We start from the raw sequence: 19240 nt of genomic DNA on the forward strand, positions 1-19240 counted from the left end.
AAAGTTGTGGTTTTTAATACATATTTATATATATATCCAGTTGACTTGACTTGACTCCATTAAATTGCGTTGGATCTGAACATTGGTTTATCAATTTATTTTCATTCTTTTATTTATGCAAATGAATAAATATTTTGTATATAGCACTACGTTGGCTGCAAGTAATTAATAAGCAGTTTCATCATTGACCTCTTATTGCATTTGATTCACTTATCTCTCTCTCGGTTCTCCAACTTGATCCTCTTCTCTTCATACAGTGTACATCATAATATATAGAGTTTAATTTAATTTATCGTTAGCTTTATTTTATAACTATTTATAGGCTTCGCATGAAGTTGTTCAAGGTTTGCTTTGCTTCGCATTGTTTGAGAGTTAAGAGTTTCTTTGAGTATTTGCTTGCTTGCTTTGATTTAAATTCCATTTAAAGAAAAACAACAGTTAAAATGCAAAATAAATTAATTCAACTACAATTTGAGACATAACTAGGCATGCACACATTGAGTCTTCAGTTTTGGATTCATCTTTCAGCTATTTTTGGTTTGAAAAAGCACTACGAGTTACAAGATCTTCAAGTATTTGTGGTTGTGGCCATTGATCTTTACAAGCTTCCTAGACATTACGAAATAAAATTAAATTCATAGACATTCGGTTTTGGTAGCAGTTAGTAAGAAAATTCGAGTAGCAAAACGAGTTTAAGTTAAAGTAGGAGTTAAGATTAATCGCTCTTCATCACCGTCCTTTGTATAAATACAAATTGAGTTTAAGTTAGATTTGGTAGGTAGTAAGTTAGGATAGATTAATAACGTTTACATATTGGTAGGTTGGTAGGTAGGTAGTTGCTAATTGCGGCTGGCCAACAATCCATTAGACCAGATTGGCCACATGCGTCGTGTCCATGTGCATTATAAGAGTGCGCATAAAGGACATCTCTTTTCGCGCGTTCTCCAAAATCACTTTGGGATCCTCGGATGTGCAGCGCAGGCAGTTGGGCGCAAACACCATGGCCAGATTCGAGGAGTCCATCTTGGTGCAGCTCACCACCTCGGGTATGGAGAATTGTTGCAGGAAATGTATTAGATACGTTAGAACCTGAAAGTAGCCGAAGATTAATTTTCCGCCTATGTTTAACTTGTATAATTACTTACCAGCTGATTTATTTCGGGCAACTTATTAACTATTTCTTTGGCTTTGTCGGGATCCTCTGTGTTCACGCAATCCTCGTAGTAGGCATCCGGTATAAGCGGATCGTACAGTTCTCGATACCACAGCTTAAGCAGACTGGCTGGCGCATGTGCATCCACTGGATAATGGGATTTAATATTAATAATTAATAGATATTTACTTTTATTAATCCCTTACCCAATGTGTTTTTATAATCAGGAACATCCCACCGATCCAGGCGATTCTTCATGCAATTGACTTCATCCACATCCGCGGAGACGCGAAAGATTCCTTCAGTCTGCTTTCCATTGAGCAGCAGCACCTGAAAAATAAGAAGTATATTTTAGATATAGTTAAATTATCTTTAACTTCAGATAAATGATAAACATACATGCTCTGAAAGTGTAGTCTGTATCCAGGGCAGCTTGCGGAACGGAAACTTATCCTTTTGGAGCTCCATTACCTCGGAAAGTGTGTTACCGAACATGCTGTTCCTCAGGATTTGTTGCTAAAAGTTAATCATTAAGAAAATATTATAAAAACATTCCTTATTTGCCTGAATATTTTATTTACCCGCGCCTGTTCCACCTCATCCACAGTGGGCTTTTTGGCCAGACGTCGTCCACAGCTACCAATGCGATCCAAGCGACGACAGCACACTGTGGCGTAGTGCGATATCTGCACATGGATGGGCCACTTGCTCACCTCCATGAAGCACGTGGCAAATGAGGGATCGCGGTGACGATTGACATAGCTGAAAATATATACATTTAGCTGAAATATAGAAAGTTATATATACAATACTCACTTCAGCAGAGTGGGTTGAAACGTGGGCGAGGGCGGTACGTAGGACAGACAGATGGCCATCAGCTCCCAGCCCCGAATGAGCGAGTCTCGCTTGGGATTCTCTGTCGTCTGGCGACACAACTGGACATACAACTCATCTCTTAGTCTGCGTGGAAGGAAAGAAATATAGTAACAAATCTTACATATTTCTTAAGGTTCAACAACTCACTGCTGCTGTGGTAAGGATGCACTGATAATTTCTATGGCCACCGAATTTAAAGTCATTCCCATGCGCGCCTTGCGATCCGCCATGTAGATCTGCACCAGCTTGAACAGCTCGATGGCCGTCTTCTTGTCCGCCTTGTCCCGGGACAAAGCCAACATGGGTCGACTAATCGCCTCCGCCGTCCAACTAAGCATGTCGCGCACCGATGCCTTCTTCCGGAAGATGCCCTTCGAGTGGAGATTCAGATTGTCGGCTGCAAACTTCTCGATATCACATTCTTTCATGCAGGCTAACGTGGGGCCGCCCAATCCCAGGCCACCGACTCCTGGAGCCCGTTCGCTGGGTGGAAAGATCTGCTGGATGGTGGGCTTCAAGGAGGGCGGGGCCATCTTGTGACCAGGTCGCGAAAGACTGGCTGGCGTTACGCTGCCCCCCGAAGTCTGCTGTTGACCAGCAACGAAACTGTGCCCATGGCCGGTCTCTTCTTTGGATGATGCATTTGATCCGGCGCCGGCTAGCCGTGAAATCTGCCGATTGGGCGATGGCAGGGTTTGCGACTGCTTTTGCTTGGCGTCGCTCGGTTCCAGATGCAACTGCTGCTGGGGAGGCAGCGACGGCGGTGGAACGTGATGACCATGACCATGTCCCCCCGAATAGGGCGGCGTATTGGAGTAAAGCTGCTGACCGTGATAGCCGCTTCCGGCTGAAGGACTGTGCGATACGGTGTCGTAGTATGAGATCTGGTAACGCGGCTTTGGCTTGGGAACGGTGGCGGTCGGAGCAGCCGAGGGTTCAGTCACATTGCCACCGATTCCCTCTAGCACTGCCTCCACGTTTTCGGAGCTGAAAATACCAGTTGATTAGAATTAGAGCCCTGCGTGAATCATTCAATTTTTGTTTCATCATAGTATGCCATGAAATTTCTGATTTGTTTAATTCAATTCTATGTGCAATAAATTGAATGTCCTTTCTAATTCATTTCGAAAAGAATGAACCAATGAATAATATTTATTAATTTGTTTAATTTTCCAGTTTTTTTTTGTGCCTTCTTTTAAGAACAAAAAGTGGAAAATTTTTAACAAATCAATGTTAACTGCTTAGTAAATAAAATTCAGGCAGATTTAATCACAAAGTGATGACCCTTTCTTCAAAAGAAATTGTCGTTTGAATTATTTCGGAATTCATGCCATTAAACTCAAAATTTGGGTTCGGAAAATAACACATACTGTAAATACCCTGCAGGAAACGGAATCAGTTTTGGACTATTAAAATACTAGTTGGGTCAAGAAGGTTAACTAGTTCAAGTTATGTCCATTTCCTTGTAACGAAGTGGTCCATTTTTCATATGCTTGTCGTCGGAAACAACTAGTCCATTTGCTACTAGTTTTGAACTAGTTACTGTTAACCAATTTACGTTTACAGCTGTTAAAAACTAAAAATTAATCTCTAAACCATCAAGTGATTGGATTTCACTAGTACTTGACGATGCCTAACTTGACGCTCTCCTAATTTAGTATCCAATTTACAGGCGCGGAATTAAAACAAACTTACTTTTTTTGAGGCAAGTCGCCCTCTCTAGGACTTGAACCCGGGACCTTTGGATTTGCAGACACACTAACTGGATGAGCCATACACGCATCACATTTTGTAATGCCCTAACAAGGTTTACGAATTTTAGTGTGACATAATTCAAAAACAGTGATTTTTCACATATGTATTGAATTGGACAGAAAAAACAAAAAAAAATTTACAGAGACTGGGGATTGAACCGAGCACCTCGAGTGTTTGATTTGTTTAGTGCTAAATTTCCCAAGACATTTACACTCTAGGCTATATTTTTGGATCATATGTGTTTCATTTGCAACTAGTTAAATTCCTGTTGCCTTTTAACTAGACCCTAACATGTATTTGTTCTACCAGTTAAATATTTTTAAGGTTTTTTTTGTCAGAAAGGTACTAGTCCGAGACAAGTTTCTTTTTTACTAGTTTTGTATTAATCATTTTTTCGACTAGCACAAATTTTCTAGACCCTGTGTAGTCGAAATGCATTCAGACAAATTCCGGTTGCTTTATATTAGTTATTTAACTAGTTGTTTTTCAGACTAGTTCGCATTTTTCCTGCAGGGTAACTTGTGTTATTAACATTTAAATGTCAAAAAAAGTTAGTGACATGTATGTTAAAAATTGTAGCCTACATATGTTAGAAACATAAATAACACACACGTGTCATTTGTGTTTTTTACACATCGTGTTTTTAACACAATGAGTTTTTGACCAACAAAAAATTCAAAATAATTAATTGAATCCATTAACAGTACTATCTGTTAAGTATACACTTACATATCCTCCCTTCCGGCAGGATCGTGCGGTGGAAACATGTACGCGTAGTAGGAGACACTGTCGCCCATATTGGCGTAATCATCGATCATGCCGTAGTTGTGCTCCAGATAGCCGCCATGCGTGTCCGATCCCCCGTCCGAATCCTCATTGTCCGGCTCGTGGCCCGATAGCGAGTGCTCCGACTGGCTGTCCGAGTGGTAGGAGTCCGAGTCGCCGCCATCGCCACCTCGGTACTCGTAGCGACCCGACAGCTTGGCCTGCTCCATGATGTAGTGCTTGAGGGGCAGCAGGTGCGGCATGTCCCTATCCCAGTTGGTGTACAACGGCGAGGTGTTCCCATTGTCGTACTCCACGTCGCTGTTGTCGGCCTGCTGATGGTAGGGATGCTGCTTGGAGCGTCGCTTTTCGCCACTACCTCCTCCCGCTTGGTAGCCCCTTTTATCCAGACTGGAACTGGCGCTGTGCCGCAAAGAACTCTGCCCGCCGTGATGATGCGTCTGCGAGCGATTCGCCGTCGAGTTGTTGGACTTCTGGCGGTGGCGGGCAGAGTCATTGGATCCGCGCGACGAGTGCGTCAGCAGGCCAATGTTCTCGGTACCACCGCCCGGCGAAATGGGCCCCGCTCTGCCCAGCGAAATCCTCTCGAGACTCAGTAGATCCACGCTATGGCTCGGCTCCTGCAGGCGTGGCGAGTGCTGCAGCTGGGGCAGAGCACTGGTGGCACTCGTCTTCGCCTGGCGCGAGCTCTTCGTCTGCGGACTGATGGGACTCTGCGGACTGGAGTCGCTCGAGTGCTTCTTGTGGCTGCTGCTGCCGCTGCCCGCCGTGCTGGTTGCCGTATTGCTGCCACTTGGGCCTCCTCCGCTTTTCGTGGCATTGGTGGTGTGGCGGCGACGCGAGAGTGGCGTGTTCTCCACCGACTTGAAGTACTTCTCGTGCATGGAATCGTCGCTGGCGGCTCCTCCATTCGCCGCTTCCGCGCTGCTCTTGCGGTAGGATTTGCTGTGATGACCGGCGGCGGCGGGATTGATGGAAGAGGACATGAAACTGCCAGAGCGGGCCAGCGACACCTTGTACTCGCGATCTAGAAAACGGAATTCATTAATTAGAATGTTAGAGCTTCTAAGGGGGGTAGGGTCTTTGGCTCCAAAAAATCGACTAACTTTGCGATTTTTTCAATAAAAACTGGTTGAATGGATTTAATTCAAACCTTTTGTATATTATTAAGTGTCATTTAAATAATATCCACTAATTTGTATAGCCGATACTATCGGCTAATATATCGGTGGCAAAGCGATTGCTGGAACACTATTAAAAAAGGCGTTTTGCGGTGTTCCTCTGCTAAAAATGATCGGATTTCCATTTTGTTTATACATTTGGCTTGAGAATGAAAAAAAACCCGCCATCTGGGAAGCCTTTTTTTTAATTTTTTATTTTTGAGATTTTTTTTTCGATATTCCAAAGTCAAAAATGCGTTTTTCACCTAAAACATTTCACTTTCGGCTTAAAAAAATATTTAAAGTTAAAAAATAAAAAAACTCTTCCCAGGGGGCGGGTTTTTTTTATGCAGAAAAATATGCGACAAATTTGAAAACGATCGGTTGAGCCGTTTAAAAATGCCGATGAACACGGACTTTGAAAACATGGTTTCGAGAAAAAGGCACTTAAAGATGCACTTACGTACCAAAAGTTTAAGAGGTTAGGGTACTAATTTTAGCATAACTTCTAAAGCTTTTGTCCGATTGACTTGAAACTTTTTTTGTATAATATTAAGATGTTATTCTAAAAACCAAAATTAAAAAAAAAATCGTTTTTTTTTTGCAAGACCCTACGGCGGTGTTAAGTAATTTTGTTTGGATTTAAATTGAAGGTATATTCTTACCGCCTCCGTAGGACTTGCCCACCGGTGCTCCGCCACCGCCACCACCACCACCAACTCCTCCGCCACTGCGTTGTGCGTTTCTCTGCTGATGCTGCTGTTGTGCGTAGTTGTACGGGGCAGCGGGCGCTGCATCCGGCGACATCTTCTTCTTCTGCGACTGCGGCGTGTGAATGGAGTGCGTGGGCGAGGCGATGTCCGACGACTTGGAGGAATAACCCTGCAGGTGGTTGGGCAGCAGCTGATGATCGAAGTACTTGTCCCCATAGCCACTGCCACCGGCGTAGGATGAGGATGTGGAGGTGCTGCCATGCGGCAAGTTATGCGAACTGGTGCTCTCTTGCAGCATCTCGAAGCTGAAAGGCGATCCGTAACCCAAGCGCAAGCAAAGATGAAGATGGGGGGTATAGAAGCGATTTAAGGCCAATGAGATGATGAAAGCGAAGAATCAACTACTTACGCTCCATTATCCTTGCCGCCGCCGCCTCGCTGATGCTTCTGCAGGGAGCCCAGACGCAGGTTATCCGGATGTCCTGATCCCGGAACGCTGCCGTCATTGATGCGCCTGTAGCCATGCGCACTGGACAGACTAGAGTCGCTGGACTTGCCGGATTCCTTGTACTGATTGCAGGAATCTGGGAAAAATGAAACGTTGTAACAGTGAGTCATTGGAATTTTTGGGGTCGAACAGAACACTCACCTTGCGAACGCCTGGAGGCATAGCCCTGCGGATGCTGCTGTATTTCCATCGAGCGGGATGAGTCACCGGTGCCAACACTAAAGAAAAAAGAGGCCCAGAATGGAATGTAAACAATAAGGGAGATGTAAACAAAAGTGGGAGGGAGCATGCCCCAAATGGGGTTACTCAACCCAACTCACCGAAAGCTTTGGCGGCCGCGTGGACTAGAGACCAAATCGCCGATGCTTAGCTTCTCCTCGGAACTGGCCACCGCACCATTGCCGCCGCTGATCCTCTGCTGGCCACGTCCCTTTTTATTTGGCCCCGACATGGGTGACGCCTGTTGCTGCTGATGCTGCTGCGGCTGCTGGGGAGGATTCTGCACCTGCTGCTGCTGCTGTTGCTTTTGGGGCGTGGTCTGCTCACGACGCTCGCTGGGATCGGTGTTCTGCTTGAGCGTCTGCAGCTTGGCCAGCGGAATGATGTCGCACTTGCTCGGCCGGTGCCACACGGTCTTCTGCGTGGCCGCATTGTAGTAGTAGAACCGCTGGGTATTCGTATCAAACAGTTCCCACCACTGCGATGAGTCGGTCCGCTTAATTGGCACATCCTGTAAAGCGAGAACGGAACGGGAATGAGTTACGATTTGGGGCAGGGAACGAGAACGGAACGCGGGACGCGTGGCGAAATTAGTTTGGATCGTTTGGTTCATCAGATTGGAGAGAGTACTCGTGTGTGTGGGATTGAGTGGGTCAGATCGTTGTGGCGGAGGCATTGGGTATACGGGTCGAGGAGGGGAAGGGGGAGCGGGGCAACACGTGGGCCGTGAGATCAACGTGCGCTTATTAGATAAACACTCATAAATACTAATATGCCCTGAGGTGAAGTTAAAGTTGATCGATGGTTATTTCCTAACCGGATATTCTTCCACCTGTTTATGCAGATCAAGCACTCTTACAAATTGTTTATGACCCCAGTGATCCACTCAATTCTCTAGAAACAGCTGATGGAGTTACTTCTTATCAGGCATTTATTAATCAATTTCGGGAAAATGTGAATAATAATTTCGAAAGTTTAGTGAAACGGCTTTGAGATATCCGCTTCATTAAGTAATGTTCAATTCTATTCTAAAATTGATTGATTGTTTTATAGAGAATTTTTTATTAGATAGAACCTAAAACCAACCTAAACTAAAACGTTTATTTTTATAAAACGTATCAAGGTATCAAGGTAATATAACCTTTTTTTATTTCCAAGAAATAAGAATCTTATTTCGATCTTGCGCTTTAAGGACAGAATGAGTTCCTAAAAAAGTGATTCAATCAAGAATACAATTACAGCTAGATTTTCCTAGATTTTCAAAATCAAATCATTGATGAATAATGCCTATAAGCTTAGTAAAATTAGTAATAATTTCACTTTTTATTTCCCATATTCAGTCCAAGCACATTGTACATACTAAGACATTAAGATTTCGGCACGTTTCGACATCTGTCTCATAAACGTAGTTTCATCAGAAGTGACACCGGACCCAATGACATTCAGCTCTGGCTTTGGCAATGATAAGTTTCCATTGCGCTCAAGCTTTGGAGCCTCCATTGTTGTCGTTGTTGCAGGTCTGGCTTTTATCCCTCCTCTTGAATTATCCAACAATTACACAAAAGCATATTTATTTTGGTATCTCAGCTCGAGAGCTTTTCTTCGGGCTTAATCAGCAAACTCGAGAGCACAAAGAGTGCGAGTGGGTGTGTGTGTGTTTATAATCTGAATCTGAAGGGTTTTATCAGCCGAGTAAATACAACAAGTGCTTGACAAACAGGAATTCTCGATGGTTCCTCAGCTGCATTGGCTACCGTTTTAGTGACGGGAAAGGTATTTATTCTTTGCAATAAAGTAAGGTACAAATTAAATTTAAATAAAAACATTTTCTCTTAAACATTTTAATTTATGTCTTCAAAATCCCTTACAACCCCATTTGAATTTTTATAGAAATTTTATATTTCTTCTTAAAAAATAACAAGCTCTGTTATAAAATCGAAAATTGATTATAAATATAACATAAATACATTTTCAAAGCCATAAACTCCTTCAGAACCCCAAATTTGAGCTGACTTAATCTGGTAAAATATTTTTTAAAAGGTTTCCTATTATTTTATGGTCTAAAACATATAAGTACAACTATTACTTTGTGTCCTCCATCACTGATTTTATCCTCCCTTTAATATCTGGCCTTGTTGGCGAGGCGCGTGTGCTTAATCCGCTCCATCTCGCTCACTCCGCTCTCCCCGACTCTGTCTCGCCCAGAAGTCAGGGTTATTTCTGCAAAATGCATGCAGTAAGAGCACCCAGCAGCAGCAGCAGTAGCAGCAGAATCAGCAGCAGCGCTGACCTTGAACTTTTGCGCTGCAGATGCGCCCACAGTCGACGACGACTGGAGACCTCAGCTTCGGTTGCAATTGCCAGGGCCAGTTGGGTGGTTCCTGACCCACGCCCCCTTTTGTTGCTTTTGCTGTTGTGGTTGCAACTGGCCACTGATAGCAACAACAACAATGGCAGCCCCGCCCACCGTTCAACGCCCATCGCCCATCGCACCCCGCTGCAAATGAAAGCTTTCGGCTTGGCTGCTTTTCATTTCTGGTTTTCATTTCCATTTCCAAGCGGCGTCCCCGATTGCGTTGCATGTTGCATAATTTGTGGGCGCAACCAGACGATGTTTGGGGGTGCGAGGGGGGAGTGGGAGGGGCTGGGAGCAAGGCCACCCAGTGGAGATGGGCCACTCAGATGCCATGTCGCCTCGTTACGCTTTTCGCATTGTTGCGTTTCCATCTGCCAGTTAGCCAGCCAGTCAGTCAGTCAATCAGTCAGTCAGTCAGTCAGTCAGTCAGTCAGTCATCCATCCAGATATCCCTCCCCGCCTCCATTCGATTCCCCGCTGCCTCCAGTTAAATGCGAGATGGACTATAAAAAGAAACATCAAGCGACTCGACCTCATTTGTGGCCTTGTACAAAATTCCAAATATTTTTTGTAATTATGGAATGTGAACAACAATGGGGGGAGATGAGAACGAGTCTTAATCACAAAACAGTCAGCTGAAATTGGCCCATTGTACATAGTTTATTTGTTGGGAGGTGGGTTATAATCAATTAATTAAATCAAATATAATATTTATAATATCATCTAGGCATAGTTTTTCAATTGCTAAATAAACATTTGCTTTCTATTAATTTGTTTTTATTAAGTTTGACTTTTTAAATGAGCTTATTTAATATTTGTTTATGTTTCTCGTTGATAAACTTGGAAACTTTGGTAAATAGAATTTAATTAAAGAGTGGAAAGGCTTCGTGCTTCGAAATATTGCAACGGGCACTCAAAACGATATCCCCTCAAAAATATTTATACCCGCAAAATCTTTAAGAATTAAGGTGTCGAAAAGTTTTGAGATATACTACATTGTATACATTCATAGGAAAATAGGAAAATAATTCACACAAAAAGAAAAGAACCGGCCAATATTATAAGATTGATTTGGTTTAATTGAAAGCCCGTTAATTTTCCAATTAAACTGAAGCGTTGAGTATAGATTCCCTCTGGTAATGCATTCCATTTCGTTATCTGCCATTCAATTTGCCAACCATGAAGTACAGCGTGTGGCATGTGGAGATGTACGTCTGGCGCTTATTGAAAAACAATTACAACTTTTAATCAGCGGCAAGTGGGTCGATCGAAGCGAATAAAGAAGCGAGGCACGCACAAGATTTCTAATCGGGTTGATTCTAGAGTTCTCCGTATACAGAAGACTATGGCCGAGGTCAGTTTCGGACCGAACTACACTTCCTTTCATCTGTGAATCATGCAGCGGGAAAACAAGCAAATGATATTAAATGAGACGCAGACACACTGAAGTAAAAACAAACAGAAAGACCAGACGAAATTTCGTTGTTACCCCTCGGTAAATTAGGTCATCAACAGAGCGAATTTTGAAGCCCAGCGCAGATCCCGAAATAGAACCCATGGAGGCGATAACATCGAAACTACGGAACGGGCCTCTCTCGAAATTGGAATGGAATGTGTCACCAAAATGGGAACCAATGAATGGAATTGAATTGTTTTGGAATTTGAGCAAATATTGATCTGACTTCAATTCAAAGATATTGTACTTTTCTCTTCGAATAAGCACAATCCCCAATAACTTTTTCCAGACGAAAGCCATAACAATTAAATAGTCAGATTTATAGATTAAGGCAATGCAGTTATCGATGAGTTGGGCACATGTTTCACATTCTCGCGAGGGAACTGGAATGCAGATCTCTGAGAAAAAAGCAATTCAGATACTTATTTATAGAACAGTGGGCAATGAAAGAGCCTAGTCTAAGGCTTATTTATGGTGTGGTTGCTATTCTATATTCTATAGCTCCAATACAGTTCAGCAACCCAAGAAATTATTGAAATTGTGTCATGAATCAAACGCAGATTTTAAAAAATAATGAATAAATCAATAATTTTCTTAAAAAGTCTTAAAACTCATAAAAGTTTAAGATATTTAAATCCCAAGTCATTGATGTTGCATCATCCACCTCACCGGTATTCACAAATTTTAATGTATTTTAGCCTGCAAGAAGCTTCCGAAGACGAAATTCATTAGCAATATTTATGCACATTTAATTGACTTCGTAATTGCTTTCAAATTGTGCCAAGCAAAGCGGAAGAAGTCGGTACTTAGCTGTGTATCTGTGTGTAGGCCCAAAAGCACACTTTGGCCGCAAAGACAGGAAACCAAACTTTGCCCAAGAAGGCAATGGGCGATAGCCAACCGAAGAAGAGGAAGACTGGGTGGTAGGGAATACCTTACGTCTGGAATCATAGATAATGCATGACATGCATATCCAGCAAGCAGGTATATGAATATTGATTTTATGAAACCAAGTTTAAAAGTCTGATAAATACTTTGATATTTAAATATAACTATTTTTAATATCCAGTTCTAATAAAATATTTTAAATTTATAAATGAACTTTTTTTCCATTTCGTTCCCTCGTGGGATTACAAAACTATGAATTAATTCTGGTTTTTCTCAATGGGAATAAAAAAAAAGATAATATTTTGTTATATTTGCATATACAAATGAAACTATTGAATCAATTTTGGTTTCTCTCAATGGAAATTATAATAAGTGATGGTATTTTGTTAAAATTGCTTATAAAAATGAACCTACAAAATAATATCAATTATGGCTATGAAAAAAAAAGATCTGAAAGATAAACTATAATTAAAACTCATTCCATATTATCTCTTCCAGATCTCATCACTCAATTACAATAAAGACGTTTTCTAAGATATTCTGTAATGTAATATTTAAGGTAATAAAACGATACCCTTCTTAGATCGAATATCCCCAATGTAGAATGAGCAACACACAGTAAAATTTGAAATATTTCGACGATTGCGTAGCACAAGTCCCTCCACTGAAGCGAAGAAGGCCCAGTTCGAGGTCTGACCGTTTTGGAGGAGGCGCCGCCGCATTTGGTTGCCCGGGGGATTGCACCACCACCCCTTTTGGAGGGGCGCGGATTGGGGCGGCAGTTGGATGACGCCGGCGGACGCACGTGAACATCCAGTGCTCGTCGTCGTCGCCACTCCGGATTCTGGTCTTCGCCAGTCTTGAGGTCTTGAGGCGGGTTTCGTAATGTGAAACATGAAACGAGCAATGGACGTGCAACTTGTGGACAACTTTTCTTTTCTGTTTCTCCTTCTCCCTGCCAACCGGAAGTTTTACAAAGGCAAATGGGCAAAAAAGAGACGAAAAACAGTATGAAAAAGTTGACAAAGCCACGAGAAGGGGGACGGGCGGTAATTTCGAGTTATAATAAAAAGCTGAACAAAAAAGTGGACGGTGCCCCAGCAACTGTGAATAAATTTCAAATCACGTACAATGAACGCAGCAGCGAGAGTTGTTGCTGTTTTTCTTGTTGCTGGTGTCACCACCAAAGAGAGCTCAGCTTGGCTAAAACAAAAAGCTGCAAGTTGGCCAACAAGGAGAACAAAAAGCAGAACAGAATGTCGCTAATTTAAAGCACGTTAGAAACGAAGCGAGGGTGGAACAATGACTACGGAAAGGGGTGCACGGCAAGGTGGTGCAATCACCCCATCTTAAATAATGTCTTTTTCACGCCGCCCTGCATAAATTGTGTGGATTATATGGCGCAGTGAAAAGGATTCACTTCCTCATCGCCACGAGGGGAAGCGGCCACAATTGCAGTAGCTGCAATCAGATACTGAATCGAGGGCAGGCCTTTGTGGACCTTATCTGCTACTTTGGAAGGGAGAAGAATGGAGACGGAAGTGTCGACTTTACGCTGCTAATTCACAATAGACGTACGGGAATCGCAGAATTGGTGTATTTGCAATGTACTTATTACTTTCAAATCGGGGTAAATTATTTTTTAATAAGAAAACATTTTCTTACTTTTTCATAAAAACTAACAGATCATTTAAATAAAAAACAAGAGAGAACGCTATAGTCGGGTTGGTGTCCCGACTATCTAATACCCGTCACTCAGCTAAAGGGAGTGCGAACGCTGTGTCGGGTTGGTGTCCCGACTAATAATCGTAACTCAGCTAAAGGGAGTGCGAGGGAGATAGATATATGTTGACAATTTATAAAGCGTATAACTTTTTAATGAATGATCCGATTTGAAAAATGTGTTCTACATTTCGATAGGTATAAATATACACAACAAAATTGCATTTATACTTCTCGGAAATCTTTAAAGATGTGGGCGCAGGACCCATTTTAAAATCGTTAGTGGGCGATTGTGTGCGTTAGAGGGGGCGTGGCGCTCGGCTAAAATAAACTTGCGCTGCGTAGGAAGCCAAAGAATATGTGTGGGAAATCTCAACCTTCTAGCTTTTGTAGTTTCTGAGATCTCAGCGTTCATACAGACGGACAGACAGACAGACGGACAGACGGACAGACGGACAGACGGACAGACGGACATGGCTAGATCGACTCGGCTAGTGACCCTGATCAAGAATATATATACTTTATGGGGTCGGAAACGCTTCCTTCTAGCTGTTACATACTTTTGCACGAATCTAGTATACCCTTTTACTCTACGAGTAACGGGTATAAAAATTAATAATTGTGTAAAAAGGCATTTTTAATAAATTTTGAAATAACTAATACCTATTTCAATTGAACCTATAGGTTCGCCGTTGGATTTAGAAAAGGTCAAAACAAGCAAATCGAAAAAAATCGCGCTAAATATTATAAAAATAGAAAAATTAACCCTAAAAAGACTTTTTTATGGTTACCTGCCTTGAATTTATGGCAAATTTGTCGTGAAAACAGAAAATTTTCTCAGTTCAAGGGGGAAAATTTTTTTAAGGCTATTTTCTAAAATGTAGAAAATTATTTTTATTTATTTGCCAGAGACCTGAGATCCTATTCATTGACCACAGACCATCATTAATTAACCCAAAGATCAAGCTTCAAAGAATCAACTCCATTAATATTTACCTTTGTTATGGCTTTTATTATCATCTTGTCTCTTTCTCGTTTTGGCCGAAAGCACTGTTTATGTGGGCGTAGGCGGGGGGTGTGGCAGAATGCCGATGACGTAGTCGATGACTCAAACAGAGAGTGAGAGTGACAAAAACCGAAATGAAATGCACATAAATAAACACTCGAAGAGCGCAAAGAGAGAGCGATGGTTTTGCTGCAGTGCCTTTTGGGGGGTAAGAGAAACGAAAGGAGTGGGGAGAGAGCGGAAGAAGGGACGCAGGACGGGCAATAAATCATGGCGTCCAAGCGGACATTACGCCCACTTACACATGAAAAAAATTCGTAGACCAGTTGGCATTGAACATTTTTTTTATACCATCTGGTCATTGAAAAAATTATTATTAATTTAAAAAAAATGCACAAAATTAACTGGAAGAATTCGACTGTGAATTATTAAGTTCAACCAAATTTAGTTTTTTTTCTGTGCAGCTCTGCATGCAAGCCTTTCATTACGGAAGCAGGACATGCACTCTCTCGCACACCAATACCTTCAGAAAACTCCTGGTCATGTGTATGCAATCAGGAGCAAAACGAGGACATTGCAGGCCAACAACAAAATCAATGAAATTTTCACTACTTCCTTTGGAGGAAAGGTAAAATAAAAAGCCAAAGGAAGAAGGGTGGCCTGGTTTGCTCGTCTGGCCGATGTTTGCCTTTCGGCTTCGTCCTGCAGGCGAGACCAAAGTTATTAGCCTGCAACACCTTTTGGTGTTGCCGCATTAGCCAAACAGCATAGAAAATGTGAAAAAAAAAGCCAAGCATTTGAGCAAACAGACATTCCAAGCCAATGGTTTTTCCAAAGAGCTCGTCTGAAAGGGAAAAGTTTTGCCTTTTTCATAGGGAAAATATTTTCATTGAGGCATGAACGACTGCAACATTTCCTACTTTTACTTGGCTGCTATATGTTATATCAGAATGGTTATGATGATGCGCGCATCATTCGACAGTTATTTTAATATAATTAACCTTGGTCACGCCACTTGGCGAAGTGGCAAGCCAATCACAAACAAGAAAATTGCGCAAACAAGTGACCCAGAATAGTAATTAAAAAACAAGAGAGAACGCTATAGTCGGGTTGTTGTCCCGACTATCTAATACCCGTCACTCAGCTAAAGGGAGTGCGAACGCTGTGTCGGGTTGGTGTCCCGACTAATAATCGTAACTCAGCTAAAGGGAGTGCGAGGGAGATAGATATATGTTGACAATTTATAAAGCGTATAACTTTTTAATGAATGGTCCGATTTGAAAAATGTCTTCTACATTTCGATAGGTATAAATATACACAACAAAATTGCATTTATACTTCTCGGAAATCTTTAAAGATGTGGGCGCAGGACCCATTTTAAAATCGTTAGTGGGCGATTGTGGGCGTTAGAGGGGGCGTGGCGCTCGGCTAAAATAAACTTGCGCTGCGTAGGAAGCCAAAGAATATGTGTGGGAAATCTCAACCTTCTAGCTTTTGTAGTTTCTGAGATCTCAGCGTTCATACAGACGGACAGACAGACAGACGGACAGACGGACAGACGGACAGACGGACAGACGGACATGGCTAGATCGACTCGGCTAGTGACCCTGATCAAGAATATATATACTTTATGGGGTCGGAAACGCTTCCTTCTAGCTGTTACATACTTTTGCACGAATCTAGTATACCCTTTTACTCTACGAGTAACGGGTATAACTAGCCGCACAACCAGTTGCTCATCTAATCAATGGAGTAAACCCCCCGAGAGCGTGGTCGTTGAACTCCATAAACATGACATCTTGAGTTGCATAAGATGATGCATGGGAACTGATGACTTTCCGTAACCATAAGTAAATAACAATACAATAGGAATCTCTGAACTTTGAACGTAATTATTCAGAAAATATAAATAAATGTTATTATAATGAGGATCTTTAAATAATTTAAATAATAAAACTGAACAAATAACCCAAGTTGACCTTACTTCTGGAGCGAAATCATTTGATTTAGCAATACCCACCGGGAAAGTGAGAAGGAGGTTCTTTGTGTGTTGGAAATCCTGTTCCTTTTAGCAGAAAGTGTTGGAAATCCTGTATCTTCTAGCAGGCGACGGTGTAGGGAAAATGTAAATTCCCTTGGAAACCACATAGAAACTTCATTTACCCCTTACTTTTTGAGTCGGAAGAAATGTAAGGCGTAAATGAGGTTTTGTCCCTTCCGCTTGTATGGAGAAACCTCATGAAAATATCATATTTTCCAGAGGAATGTTCCCGCTGGGTATCCAACCTTATCCCAAATTTACTATCGATCGAACAAATATTTTGCAGACAAATGAATGTTTCTATTTAAAATTCGAGGTTTTTGTGTAATTCTTCTTGTTCGAGTCAGTTAAAAAACATTTTTTATAAATGTTCTGGAGATAGATTTTAAGATATTGAGTTGTGTACTTACTTCTGGTGGATCCCAAACACATTCGCCCGTGGTGAGATTGGCGTACATGTGGTCCTTGCTGCGCGGCTCGATGATTTCCACCCATTCTATTCTGCTGGTCCGGGGCAAAGATGAAGATGGAGATCCGGGGAGGGCGAGAAATACACATAAATAAGACATAAAACGCGATTGCTTCTATTTTCGAGCGGCCGACAAAAGCATCTCCGGAATGCCAACCGAGTTTTTCGGCCAGATATACTAAAAACTTGCTGAAACACGCCCTCAAAAGCGGCGGCAAACAAAAAAACAACGGCAAATCCCCCAGCAAACAAATGTTTCATTCAATATTTTCAGGGCATTCATTGAGGCAAATTGATATGGAACAAAAAAAAAAAAAAGGTTTACCAAAATCGGCATTGTGCGTAGTTTGTAAATGTGTGTGAGTGTGCCGGTTTTCCCCCATTCAACTGGGCTTTTCTCTATGCCGACGACAAACATATTTAGTCAAACATTTTCCGGTTTTTCCTTATTTGAAAATTGCAGTCCTTACACACACGCACACATTTGGGCGAGAATGGGAGTTGGGAGAGAGTGGGTGAGTGCGAGAGGGGTGTTGGTACTAGTACTCTCTCTTTGGCTCTCTCTTTTTGGCACATTTGGCGGCCGACGCTTGTTGCCGCGCCTTGCCAGAAAATCGATTTTGCAGGCGCCCGAGGCCACGAAAGAGCCAAAAAGTGCATAAATCAGGAATTTAATCAAGGTAAAAGAAAATGCACGCCAGCGGAGTGGGGGGATGGTCGCCACCCACTCACGCACTCTCACGCACACACACACACACACTGAGACTGCCAAACGCAGCTGTCAAAAGGCGGCTCCTTCCTCTCGCTCTCTCTCTTCCTCCCCCCTCCACGCCCAGTCTCGCTCCTTTTGCCACCCACCCATTCGCACTGCATGGAAATTTTCTGCAGTCAAGACAACAATTTATTTAACAAAAGCATCTGCAGTTGGTCATTGTTGTTGCTGCATTTGCTTTCTGAACAAATTGTATACACAATTTCGACATTCGCGCTGTCTGGAGATTGCCGTTGTTGTTGTTGTTTTTGGTTGCTGCCGCTGATGATGGTTGTTGTAGTCGTAGTGTAACGGCACACACCTTTCACAACTTGAACTCATTTTTTTCTCTGCTCTTTATTAGGGGGCTGCTGGTTGTTGTTATTGTTGCTGCTGCTGCTGGCGGTTTTCTCTCGCCTCCTTGTTGTTGTTGCTGCTGCCTCCTTTTGCTATTTCTGCTGCTGCTGCTTCTTCCACCTTTCCTTACACACACACACGCACTCGCACGCAAACACCCCGAACGCACTTTATATATATAAATACTTATATATATGTTTTTCTTTCACTTATTTTCGTTTCGGTCGCGGCAGCGAAAATGCAATTTTCCTCCCAATTGATTTTTTGTACACACTTCGCACTCCTTTTCTCACATGCGTGCAGTTTTTGTTGTAGTTGCCGCTGCAGTGCAGCTCGAATCACTTTCACATTTATGACATAATTCGCTGGCCATATTTCTGCTTGGCTCTGTTGGTGCAACGTTGGTGCAACTGCATGCTCCCAGCCTATTTAAACCTATTTAAATATTTATTTATGCATTTATGCGCTGCGGTGCCAATTTCGAACGATTTGAATAGAGATGTGAGAATGAGATGAAACAGATGCATCGATGTTTTAATTTTCTCGATCGATGTTTTTCCGCCACAATCGATGTTTTTGTCCCATCACAAAACGTAAGGGCAAACGTAAGAGAGTTATACGTAAGAGAGGAGAGAAGTAACAACGAGCGATAGAAAACATCGATGTTTAATGGCAACTATCGATGCTTCACATCACTAAAATGTTAAAAAGCATTTTTAACAGTTCTGCCTAAATTCAAATTCAGAAAATTGAACTATTTTTATACCCTTGCAGAGGTATTATAATTTTGGTCAGAAGTTTGTAACGCAGTGAAGGAGACGTTAATATAAAGTTAATAAAGTTAATATATTCTTGATCAGGATCAATAGGGGGTCGATATAGCCATGTCCGTTTGTAAGTCTGTTTTAATAACGTTTGCGAGCTCAGTTTAAAAGATAGCGATTTAAAACAGGGACCGTAAATAACAGTTATTTGTGATTTTTATTTTAAAAGGACTACTGAGATTTGTACAAGTTTTAATCAA

At 42.0% G+C, this 19240-nt stretch overlaps 1 protein-coding gene across 2 annotated transcripts; it reads right to left on the reverse strand.

Annotated features, from left to right (window-relative positions):
• Nucleotides 1–76: 76 nt before the first annotated feature.
• Nucleotides 77–18682, reverse strand: RhoGAP93B (MyTH4 and RhoGAP_KIAA1688 domain-containing protein RhoGAP93B). Of its 2 annotated transcripts, none has more exons than XM_017152712.3 (14): nt 18182–18682; nt 17050–17140; nt 7272–7681; nt 7093–7169; nt 6853–7027; nt 6396–6748; nt 4514–5597; nt 2177–3016; nt 1970–2113; nt 1735–1915; nt 1553–1669; nt 1360–1483; nt 1146–1300; nt 77–1089 (listed from the first exon to the last, which is right to left on the reverse strand). In XM_017152712.3, exons 1-14 carry the CDS (start codon nt 18199–18201, stop codon nt 865–867), a joined length of 3996 nt encoding a protein of 1331 aa, XP_017008201.2. In that variant the 5' UTR covers nt 18202–18682; the 3' UTR covers nt 77–864. The 2 variants fall into 2 exon arrangements, with proteins under 2 accessions (XP_017008201.2, XP_070072832.1); XM_070216731.1 differs by having other exon boundaries at nt 17050–17143.
• Between the last annotated feature and the right edge of the window lie 558 nt (nt 18683–19240).

This window comes from Drosophila takahashii, chromosome 3R (assembly GCF_030179915.1).
Source record: "Drosophila takahashii strain IR98-3 E-12201 chromosome 3R, DtakHiC1v2, whole genome shotgun sequence".
NCBI lineage: Eukaryota > Metazoa > Arthropoda > Insecta > Diptera > Drosophilidae > Drosophila > Drosophila takahashii.